Below are 13,058 nucleotides of genomic sequence, written 5' to 3' on the forward strand. Positions count from 1 at the left end.
ATGTGGGGTTGGAACCCCCACACAGAGTCCCTGCTGGGGCACCACCTAGTGGAACTGTGAGTAGAGGGCCACTGTCCTCCAGAACACAGAATGGTAGATCCACCAACAGCTTATATTGAGTGCCTGGAAAAGCACAGACACTCAATGCCAGCCCATGAAAGCAGCCAGGAGGTAAGCTGTACCCTGCAAAGCCACAGGGGCAGAACTGCCAAAGACCATGGGAACCCACCTCTTGCATCCGTGTGACCTGATGTGAGACACGGAGTCAAAGGAGATCATTTTGGAGCTTCAAGATATGGCTGCCCTGTTGGATTTTGAACTTGCATGAGCCCTGCAGCTCCTTTGTTTTGGCCAAAGTATACCATTTGGAATAGTTGTATTCACAAAGTATCTGTAGCCCCACTCTATCTAGGAAATAACTAGCTTGCTTATAAATAACAGGCTTATAGGTGGAAGGGACTTGCCTTGTCTCAGATGAGACTCGGGACTATGAACTCTTGACTATGCTGAAATCAGTTAAGACTTTGGGGAACTGTTGGGAAGGCATCATTGGTTTTAAAATATAAGGACATGAGATTTGGCAGGGGTCAAGGGTGAAATGATATGGTTTGACTCTGTGTCTCCACCTGAATCTCATCTGAAATTGTACTCCCATAATTCCCACATGTTGTGGGAGGGACCCAGTGGGAAATAACTGAATCATGGGGGCAGTTTTCCCCACACTGTTTTCATGGTAGTGAATAAGTCTCACAAGATCTGATGGTTTTATGAGGGGTTTCAGCTTTTGCATCTTCCTCATTCTCTCTGTCTGCTGCCATCCATATAAGACAGAATTGCTCCTCCTTGCCTTCTGCCTTGATTATGAGTCTTCCTTAGCCACATGGAACTGTAAGTCCAGTTAAACCTCTATCTTTGTAAATTGTCTAGTCTCAAGTATATCTTTATCAGCAGTGTGAAAAGGGACTAATACAAAGCAACTCATATGCTGAGCTCTTACTATGAGCTAAGCACTTTACACTCCATTTTCATGAAGCTTATTATATACTAACTTAATTATTATCCCTTTTGTATAAAAAGAGAAATGGAGACTCACATATGTAAAATATTTTTTCCAAGGTACAAGTAAGACAGTATATAAAATGGGAATTACATCAATGTTGTAGGACTTTAAAGTTTATGGGGTTTTTTTGGTTGTATTAGGTTTTCTAATTTGCTTTTTAAATCAAATAATTGAAAATAAACTGGTCAAGTTCTAGAAGGGGCTGATCTTTATTCTCATATCTAGTGTATCTGGATCCATTTTAAAATGTATATATTTAAAATTTTAAAATAATATCTCATTTTTATTTTAATATTTTAAATGAAAGTATTGCCATTATGCTATAGCCATTTACAGATACTCTTCAGTAGAAATTTTAATATGTTTATCAGATAGAACTATGAACAATACTTTCGGAATACTAACATGTCACTGTATTACATTGCTTTAAATTCAACAGCTTGTAAATTATCAAATTCAAGACAGTAATAGTTTTTTATACTTAAATATCTTTTTCAAATACACAGTTACTATGCCAAGAAACAGTAGACCATTTTTAGAAATCATAACTTCTAGAAAAACAAATGACATTACTAACCACTTAGCTTTGGACTAGGTGTTCCCAGTACAGGTCTAGGATCTTTCACCAATATTTTAGAACCAGCTATGGAAAGAAATAAAGGTGTTTACAAAAGTTGACATGATTAATTACATACATACATATGTACACACACACACATACACACACACACACACGCAATGCGATGCACTGTCCATTTAGTTCTCTGACATTTCAGATAGACAGTTTTCTCTAAAATGTCTCATTCATCACAACGTTTCAGTCCCCTATTCAACACTTGTTATGTAACTGACAATTTCAATAATTATTCCCATTATAGTCTGTTGGCACAAGCAGCAGATTTGTGTAGCCTTATCATCTTGGGATGTCATTTCTTATTTTAGAGGCATAAGCCAAAGGGTAGACAATTGCCTTCAACATCAAAGCTGAGAGCTGAGGTTTGTTCTTGTTGACAGAAGGCAAAAACTATTTGGGTAGGGTTTACATTTAAAAATTCAAAGTTTGCTGAAATAACTGAAGATGTCACCAGAAATTAGATAGACTCAAAAGTGAAATCTTCAAGGTTTTAAGCCAAAACCAAAGGTAGCCCAAAGCTAAATAAATCATGCAGGATGTAGAAGTTACTGGAATATTATAGGAGCTATGACATGAATGTCTTGTAAACTATGTATCCTAAGAACAATGTAATGTCTTTAAAGACTGTAAAAGGAAGTGATTTGGGCAAATATTCCTCTGGCTGCAAAATGGAGAAAACTTTGGAAAGGAGCAAGTACTGATATGGCTAGAGAAGTTAAGAGGCGCTACAGTAGTCCCAATAGAGATAATGCTGAGTTAGGGTATGATAGCAGTGATAATAAACCAAAAAGTGGGATAGATAAGAAAGCTATTGAAATTGTGGTGATTTAGAGGGATATGAAATATCTAAGTTGATTACTAGATTTCATGTGTAACTGTAGGATGGCAATGTCACTGAGATATGGAAAACTAAAGGGAAGCTATATTGAGAAAAGAAATTTATGAGTTTAGTTTTGCATGCATTGAGTATTGAAATGCCATTGAAGAATTCCAATAGAGATATCAAGTAAACAATGGAATTGTAACTCTGAAGCTAAAATAAAATAAATAAATTAGAAATATTAATCTGTAAGTAAGCTATGTAAAGGATGCTGTTGAAGCCATTGGCTCAAATGACATCACCCATGAGTGAATACAGGATGAAAACAAGAGATGGCTAAGTACTGCATCTTTAGAAAATCATAAGTAGAAAAAAATCAGTGTATAAAGGAAATGGAGAATGGATACCAGAATTAGGAGGGAGTAAATCATTTACTCATTCAACATATATTTATTGAATGCTTTTCACATGTAAGGTACTAATTTCGTGTTAAAATTACAGCTGTAAACACTTTGGATGAAGTCTCTCATAAGATTATATTCTAGTTGAAGAGTGGTAGATAAGAGGACAGGAGAGTGGAAACAGATAATGACAAGCAAACAAACCAAAGAACAAGATCTTCTCAAAATACAGAGATTTATATGATAAAGAAAAAAAATAGAAAGAAAAATAGCAGAGGGATGTTCCGGTAAAGAGAATGAAAACATTTCAAGAAAAAGAAAGTAATTGTCATTTATGAAAGCTGCATGAGATAAAAAATTAGAAGGCCTTATAAATAGAGGGTTTCTTGGATATCAGGCAATTGATTTTGTTGATTACTTTACCAAAAACATTAGAAAAACTTTTACTCCTTCTTTTGGCAACATAACCCTTTTCCAAATGAGAATTGTTGTGAGTGAGCAGCAACAGGGTGGACACTTCACCTAAATCTGGTCCAAATATTAATAGCATATGACCCTGGCTGAGTAATGGATTTGGAGATGGGCTCCATTCAAAATTGTGGCAAACAGAATCCCAGATAGCGCTTTCCTGACCAAACTTTGGGAAAGACTCTTTCTACTAGGATTACTCTTATAAAATAACCTGAGCATGCTGGTAGCAATTTTCTCTAGTCTAATGAATAGTGTACACACATAATTTATGTTCACCTGGAACCTCTATGACCTTATTTGGAAATAGGGTCTTTGCAAATGTAATTAACTAGAGATCTTGGGATTAAATAATCCTGAATTTAGGAGGGCCCTAAATACAAAAACTGGTGTCCTCATAAGAAGAGGAGAGGCCACATGAAGATACACAGGAAAGAAGGCCATGTGGAAGTGGGGCAGAAATTGGAGTAAGGCTAGGAGCCAATGAATACCCAGGATTGTCAGAAGCTACAAAAAGCTAGGAATAGGCAAGGAATGATTTCTGCTCAGAGCTTACAGAGGGCACGAGGTCCTGCTGACACTTTAATTTTGGAGTTCTGGACTTCCGAACTATGAAAGAATAAATTCCTATTCTATTAAGCTACCAGCTTGTAGTACTTTGTTAGAAAGTCCTAGAAAAATAATATACCTACCTTGAAAAGAGAACTTGAAGACAGAATAGAGGCAAGAAATAATATTCACATGAGAAAAAATAAAATCTATGAATAAACTCATATTGCTATGCCTCTGGATCCAGAAGTGTTTACATTACTCCTAGACTTGTAGTCAGTCAACCAATTTCCCTTGTTTCTAGGCTAATTTGAGTTGAGTTTTTGTCTGTAGCCAAGGAAGGCATTAATAGTACAATCCCTTGTGTTAAAAACATTCTATAGAGAAAACTTGCCTTCACAAACAGGAACTTTTCCAGTCCAGGTGTTATCAGATCTACACACTCTATGTTCTGTTCCACCTGCTAAGAAGAAGCCAGGCTGACAGGTGTAAATCAGTGTATACCCATGAGATGGAAGGTCCATCCCTACTACATTTGCATGAGCAGGAGTTTCTGGCTGTTTACAGCTGTGGGCTATATTAAGAAAAGAGAACAAAGTAAATTATCTATGAACATGTTAAGAAAATTTTGAGACAGGAGTCACAATATATTTTAGACATACTTCAATGCCTTTATATACATATATCTTTGAATAATTATTCTAATAAATTACAAAAATGTTTCAATGCAAATATATTTATTGATTTCATACTTTAGCATTTCCTAATCAACCATTTGTGGAACACTAGTAGATATTAAAGAAAATGAGGGAAAAAAAGACATTGTCAATAACTAAGCTCACAAATGTATGCTTTCCCATTGTACAGAGTCACATATTCTAGAGAGTCACAATGAACTTCAGCATTTTAAAGGATCTATGAAGTTCCCTGGTAAGACAAATATTTGTCAAGCTCAGGTTTTCTATACTAGTTTAGAAAATATTATTTTATAAATTTCAATTTTATTACATTTATTTTAAATTATGTCTATTTTCTTTTATATAATTAGCTGTGAAGTCAGCTGTGAACCCGCCTCCTGGGTTCAAGCAATTCTCCTGCTTTAGCCTCCCATGTATGTAGCTGGGACTACAGGCACCTGCCACCACACCCAGCTAATTTTTTGTGTTTTTAATAAAGATGGAATTTCACCATGTTGACCAGGCTGATCTCAAATTCCTGACCTCAAGTGAAACCACAGCTAATTATATTGCTCTGGTATTAATACTTCCCAATGAAAGTACACTTTAATATTTTTTTACATATGGAATTTTCAGGCCATATTTGGATCCATATGCTAGAAGTATCATTTTATTCATCTAATTCTCTGTCTCCTTTTCTCCATGTTTCCTTCTACTCCTAATTCTCTACATTGATTATACCATATCTCCCCCTTATTTCATCTGTTTTATGTCTTATAAAGACCATTTCTGTCTCAATCAGAGATAAATACTACAAGAAATTTTCCCTTTAAAGCAGACAGCATTTTTAATCATTTGTTCATAGATATAAATCCTTCAAAGTGATCTCTGAAAAAAGTGTTCTGTGAATAAATTTGGAAAAACAATATTTTTCATTTGTTTCTTAATGGAGGTCTGTAATGGTATAAATAATAGCTAACGTATTTTTACTTTGTGTGCTAAACTTTGTGTTAAATGGTTTTTCTTTTTTTTTTTTTTGATGGAGTTTCACTCTTCCACCCAGGCTGGAGTGCAGTGATGTAGTCTCAGCTCACTGCAACCTCTGCCTCTTGGGTTCAAGCGATTCTCCTGCTTTAGCCTCCTGAGTAGCTGGGATTACGGGTGCCTGCCACCACACTCAGCTAAGTTTTTGCTTTTTAATAAAAACGGGGTTTCACCATGTTGACCAGGCTGATCTCAAACTCCTGACCTCAAGTGATCCACCCACCTCAGCCCCCCAAAGTGCTGGGATTACAGGCATGAGCCACTGTTCCTGGCATAAACGGTTTATATTTGATATAATTCAGTTAATGAAATGTTATCCTCATGGAGTAAGTATCAATAACTACAAACGGTCTGTCTCTTAAACCCTATGTTATGTACATGTTAGAAACTTTGAGATGCTTTGCAGTAACAGATGATGTTTAACTTTATTTAAATTATCATATCCCAACTGGAGGACATCAAAGAGCCATGGTTCACTATGAAATACCTAGTTACAGGCACACAGCTGTTCTAAAGTACACATTCTGAGGAATTCTCCTTTAAGAAATTTTCCATATTTAAATATAAGCCAACAAGACACGTAACATGACATCTCTATGGAGCGTTCTCCTGTTTTAAAGTAAGCTGCTGGTCCCTAGGGACTCCCACAATCATTTGGATGGTTCTGAACAGGGATGGAGTAAATTCACAGGGCTTGCGTAGGCTTCAGCAAATCCTAAAAGCTAGATACCATCCTACTAAGTGGTTCCACTCCCAGCTTACTTTTTTCATATTTTACCAAGAAACACAATTCAAAAGATAAGGGAGAAGACTGTTTAAAATGGCAACTGGAGAGAAATAAAAGTCAAGGAGTTAACAAGCTAGAATTTATTTCTAATTGTATGTCAGAAAAAGTTATTTAGTGACTCTGGGCTTTGTTCTTATTTAATCTGTATAGCAAGTGCTCTCCGCTTAAGACCAGAGAACATATAAAGGCTTCTGGAAATACTAAAACTGTTTTCAAATTTTTGGCCATGTCCATGAATATTTCCTTTCATAGATGTTTTTAGTTTCCCCAGATTCTCAGATAATATTTTCACAAGTGATTTTTTAAATTAGAAGCTGTTAGATTGGAGCCTCGGGTATTTCAGAGTACTTCAGACTGATAGGTGCAGATCTATAAACTAAAAACTAAACTAATCATCACCTAAAATTACCGGGTGGCCAAGCTAAATATAAGGCCTTTATAAAAAGAACAAAATCGTGCCTTGTGCTTTCTGACTTACTTGGAAAAAGTGATTTCCAATGGGCATGAATTTATGATGCAGGAATCAGATTACATACATAAAATATGTTTTTTAATTTAAACATCTATTTGATACACCTATAGATGTAAATTTCTCTGTATACTTGGGAGAAAAAATGCATATAAATTCTTACCCATGATAGTATTATTTCTTACCCATAATACTTACGTATGCATTCAGGCTGAATTCCGCTCCATGTGAGATCAGGGAGGCAGGTGCGTGTTGTAGACCCTTGGAGAAGGTGTCCTTTTTTGCAATGGAACTGTACAACACTTCCTACCTATAGCAAATTAAAGAGAGAAAAAAAAATGATCCAATACAACTTCAAATATGGCAACAAACAGAAAGAGCTTGAGTGAGTTGTCAAGTGAAATTCTATATGGTAGAGTTGGAAGAAAAAGATAAACTGAAACATAAAATCCTGGCTTTATTTGTTACATGCCATCATCAAATAGTTGAGTCCTTAGTACCTATATAGATACCAAGATTTTTGCCATGGGAATTTGAAGAAAATATTTAAGACACCAAAAATCCAATAAGCTACATTTAAATACAAGATATAAATAGTTAGATAAACAAATAAAGCTTGATAAAAATAGATATGGAAATAAATATAATTAACAACACAAAAAACAAGTAAATATTGAAGCTGAAAAATGCAATATGAGATTAGAGACAAAGGTGGTTATTGAAGGTGGTTGTGATAACAGAAATATACAATAGAAGAAATACGTTTACACTAGCTTTTAAGGGTATAGAAATTAGAAGAATATCTAGGAAAATGGCTTTCAAAGTGTAGTCTCTAGATCAGTGACATTAACATCCTCTAGGACTTTTTTTAAAATGTCAATTCTGAGGCCTTGCCACAGGTACACTGGATCAGAAACTCTTAGGGTAGAGACCAACAATCTGTTTTAACAAGCCCTTTGGGTGGTGATAATGAACACTAAAGTTTGCAAATGACCTATATAAAAGTGGAGAAGCTAATTACATGATGAGAAATGTATGTTGGTTAAAATATATATCATTTGTTTTAGGGGAAAGAGAGTATATTAGGTTGATTGGCATTTATTCTTTACAAAGTGAGCAGGGAAGGTAGAAGTTTGGGATAAGTGGGAAGGAGGGGTATATAATAGTTAAGAGAACAAATCCCAGAGTAATGTGCATGTAGTTTTAATTCTGAATCTCACTTTACTTGAATAAGTCATATTTCCTATCTCCTCTTTGAGATCTAATTTCTCATTTATAAATGATAATATTTGCATTGAGATGTTTTAAGAATTAATTGAAACAGAATATATATACTGCACTCCACCCCACAATGACACTCAAGTTTTAAATAAATTATAGGTATGATGACAAAATTGAAGACATAAGTAAGAATTAGTTTCTGAAGGGTCTCAAATGGCAGGATATGGTATTTAGAAAAATTAATAGTAGTAATTCTAATTATGAGGCTGGCCTTACCATTTTACATTTGAGTAGATAAAAACTGTACTAACTTGTGGCAGTAACCATGGAAAAAATGTTATTCCCTCAAAATAATTACAAGGAAAAATCAACAAGATTTATTGAATGATTAGAGGTAGAGGATGAGATAAAGTATATTTAGGGTCTGCCACTTTGGACTTCTCCAGCAATTGCAGTCTGAGAATACTCAATCACAGTTTTAGGACTTATCACTCACATCATGTTTTCTGCCTTCTCATTAATTTCTTCTCCCACCTGACAGGACAATAAGAAGCTAAGCTTGAGATGATATAATTTCATACCAAGATTCCATTTGAAACTTCAGACTCTGAATTATACTAGTTTTCATATTGTCATTATTACCCAGAACTATAGTAGGCCAGAAATATTAAATTACAAAATTATTTCTCTGGCAACAACCTTTTATCTTCATGTTATCTCATGCTGTGTCTTCCATGAACCTTCACATTCACCTCTAGAAGATCTCTTACCCCTGGATGCCCCATTTTCTCCCGGCTGCTATATTGACCAACTTGAAGAAGCACCATTTGCATTTTATTCAGTATAACCAGAGTCCCTTGACTTGTGATCCAGAGAATGCCATTCACATTCTTTCTGAAGTTGTGAAAAATGGTGGTACAGGTTTTGATTTTTTTTAATACAGACAAGATTATGTGACTGATTATATATAGTTTGCAGTTCTATTCTTAAGTCAAACCAGTTCTACAAAACCCATCATCTCTATTAATCCAGCAATCCTACTTAAGATTAGATCCCAGTTAACAGTGTCACTTGTCACTAATAAATTTTCCCTTCATTCATTTTACCACCAAAACTGGCAATTTTACCTTTTAAATCTTTTTTGAAGTATCGTCTTCTTTTTTTCTCCACTTATATATCCAGTTTTACTTCCCAACATCTTTTCCACAGTCTTTGGTTCTCACATTAGCAGACATCACAATAACCAAAAGGACTTTATGAAAACACAGATGGCTGAGTTCCCCCGTCCAGAGTTCGGACTCAGTAGATCTGGGGTAGGTCAATGAAGCTTACTTCCAACAAATTCCCAGGTGAAACTGCTGCTGCTGATTAGGTACTACACTTTGAGACCTACAGCTGTAGATAATTATAATAATCTTCTAACTCGTCTCCATTTCTCTATTCATGACCCACTAAATTTATTTTCTACACTGAAGTCAGAGTGATCAATGCAACACGAAAGTTTGACCTTATTATTCACCATTGGGATAAAGTTACATTGTGCTAACACAACAGAGACCTCCATAACCTGGCCACTGACTGGCTCTCTAGCATCATCATTAACAATTTACTTAATTCAAATTCTGTTCAATTAACATTTAACTTTTGTATCCTGAAATGTGTGCATATTTTCATGCTATTCCTACTGCATAGAATGCCTCTCCCACTTTCCTTTCCTAGCTCTTACACTAAAAGAATTAGTTCAGTCATCATCTGTAGAAAGCCTTCCGTGCAGCAAGAAATTAGAAAAACCATCTCTTTTGTGTGCTTCCTTAATGCTTTCCACTCTTATTAGTGTTATTACCTAGCCTATGAAATTATCTATTCCAGCTGACAAGCATATCAAAATGTTAGCCCTTCTACTCCAGAGACTGTGTGTACTCGTCCTCGTGCACTTTGAGCTTAGAAATGTGACTTTAAAATGTTGGAGTAATGGAAGGAATGGGGACTAAATAATATAACATTATTTGATTACTTAAAAATATTTAATGTCTATGAATTCTTAATATGCTGTGATATCACCTCTATACTCTAGATAACATAAGGTTAAATCATTCTGTTTGTTCTTCGAAAAGTATATTTGGGTTATTTCATTTAACTTTTAAATTAGTCAGGTGTAAAAAACATGTTGGACTGCATACACTTTGTTTTTATTTGTAAGACATTTTTCCTCAATCCTGTAAACTTTTTGAAGCCATTATAACAACTGCTTTAAATATTAGCCAAATATTATGGAATTAAAACCTGTTATAAGATTTTTCTATGTATCACTAATACATCTAATTAATAAGATTTTTGTCAAATTCAGTTATACCTAATATGTAATAAACAGATTTATACACATTTAATAATTGATTAAATTCTTATTCAGAATTTGTTATAGTCAAATAAATCAACAAAATTTTATTTATATATCAGTGCATTAATAAATAATTTATTCAGTGATGAACCCACTTACTAGCGTATTTTACATAGTTCCCTACTCTTTCCCAATTGATACATCCTTCTGACTGAATGACTTCCAACATGCATAGTATAATTTGCTTATTTGTAGAATAATAGGCAATAACATTCTAAAAATTTATATTATAGAATTCAAAAAAATTCTTGGAAAAATAACTTATGTATAATTTTTTCACAATATCTACTAATAAAAAGATTTATTTGTATATTCAGTATTGCAAAAATTAATATTGAAAGTTTTTATAACAAGAATTAAAAACAATCCATATCAAGTTTTCATTGCAACCAGTGTTTAAATAAAAATCACTTTAAATTGATTTAAGTATCATATTGTGTACAAGTGTATGATAGAATTTTAAGACATGTTTAATTAGTAAATATCACTTGTGTTCTTTAACTCCTTATTCTCCTCTTTTAAATGTTATGTACTAGTTCCTAAGCCATAAAATTTATGTAGCAAATAATAGGATTAATAGACATCTTGCATACATTTGTAACATTCTCAATAAGATCTATTTTTCCCTTCCATGAGATTTCATAGCAAATGACACTTGGCGTGCCTGAATTTTCATCACTGCATTTGTTTGCAACTGACTTCTAATATCATATATTTGTGTAACTGGAGTATACAGCATGGTTCTTAAGAACTTTCAAAATTTATGTATAAAGTTTCAAAAATGTATATGCTTCCTCTGCAATATACATATTTTAAAACAAATTTATGTTTTTCATCATTTATTTATACTAAACATTTTATTCAAGAAAAATTGACACAGCTTCTAACAAAAAATATGTATATTAAAATAGGTATAGAAAGGCAAGATCATAAAAATGAAGGGATAACAGATATGTTTAAGATAAGATGCAAGTAATTTTTGCTTACTGAGCATATATTTTGGTCCTGAACTTCCTGGTTTAAGAAAAGTTTAATTACAATTAGTTATATTCAAAACAAGAAGATTTTAATTGAAAACAATTTTTTTCTTTCAAAATTCATGTGATTGTATTTATCATTTAAGGTAATAAAACACTATGAAAGATATATTTACCTCATTCAACATACTAAGATACTAATTTCAATTATAAGCTGAAAATCATATATAATCACTATGATTACATTGGTAGGGCTAAATATTTTATGGTTAAATATCTTAAGGTTAAATATCTAAAGAGGCAGATTTAAAACATTTCATACTCATAATAACTTTATGTAACAAGCCCTAAATCCAAATGATGCACTTTCCATTGCCCAGAGCTCAATTTAATGAGTAATACAGCAGTGTGTATGTGTGCGTGTCATTTACTCCATAATTAATCTCTATGTTGCATCACTTATTTTGACAGCTATTCTCTCCACTACCAATCTACTTTTGGTCAAAATTATTCCAATTCATAATATTTTAATAAAAGACAAATTATGTTGTATACTTTTTTCAATGACAGAGTTTTCATCCTATCAATGAGTGATATATTTTTATATGTTAATAATTAATGATGTCCAAAAATCTACTATATAAATCTATATAGAAAAAGAGAGTGAACAAATTAAAGAGAAAATTAAGAAAATGATTCTAGTGCCTCTGTAGTTCATAGCTTTCTCTTGCTCTTCCCAATGTGGGCTTCCTAACAGATGTGATTTTGCTTCCTAACTCACTACTAGCCACCTAATCCAACCAATGTGAACACAAAGTTGGGACATTCTGATTCTTCTTGGAAATTTGGAACTGACATTGAGACAATCACTTTCTGTATGTGGCTGAGATGTAAATATAAATGATTCATTCTTGGCTGTATGGCCAATGTGCAGAGAGAATATATGAGGTAGGTAAACAGAAAGTAGTATAAAACACTGTGAACTTCCAACCAGTGCCTGCACTCTGGGCTTGATGCATCTCACCTGAATTCCTCCTTTAGGAGTCTGGACATACTTTCACAGCAACGCTTTTAGGATTTAAGTTGCTCCAAACATTTTTTTTTGTTACTTGCAAGCAATTGTTTTTCTCAATGGGTCAAGATGCCTTTAGCATATAAAACCGTATTCATTAGGAATTCACCGATAAATGGTTATTAATTAGAATTATATAACTATTTATTGTGTTAGCATTTACAGATTTATTGAACATATTTAGTATGTATATACATATATACATTCAAACCTGTCATATGCATGTAAGGAAGCCAATCTCCCTAACATAAGACACAAAATACATTTAATTTTAATAGAGAGTTTTATAATTATATACAGTATAATTAGACTTTACCATATTTGAAGCCTAGTCTATATTTATTCATATATAATATAATGATTTAATACCTGTTTATTAGCCCAAATAATACAAATTCAGTGTTAGGTTAACTTTTTTACAACACTTTTCAATGATTATAATAGAATCCTTAAAATGCAGAGTTGTGATTCTCTTCATTCA

At 33.5% G+C, this 13,058-nt stretch overlaps 1 protein-coding gene across 6 annotated transcripts in view; it reads right to left on the reverse strand.

Annotated features, from left to right (window-relative positions):
- Nucleotides 1-13,058, reverse strand: part of CSMD3 (CUB and Sushi multiple domains 3) — a 1,251,170-nt gene that overhangs the window by 19,784 nt on the left and 1,218,328 nt on the right. For all 6 annotated transcript variants that reach the window (XM_017498748.2, XM_017498749.2, XM_037727955.1 and 3 more), the window contains 3 exons: nucleotides 7,108-7,219; nucleotides 4,327-4,506; nucleotides 1,638-1,703 (listed from right to left, as the gene is read on the reverse strand). In XM_017498748.2, coding sequence (XP_017354237.1) covers nucleotides 1,638-1,703; nucleotides 4,327-4,506; nucleotides 7,108-7,219 — 358 coding nt within the window. The remainder of the gene's footprint in view (nucleotides 1-1,637; nucleotides 1,704-4,326; nucleotides 4,507-7,107; nucleotides 7,220-13,058) is intronic.

This window comes from Cebus imitator, unplaced genomic scaffold (assembly GCF_001604975.1).
Source record: "Cebus imitator isolate Cc_AM_T3 unplaced genomic scaffold, Cebus_imitator-1.0 Scaffold250, whole genome shotgun sequence".
Lineage (NCBI taxonomy): Eukaryota > Metazoa > Chordata > Mammalia > Primates > Cebidae > Cebus > Cebus imitator.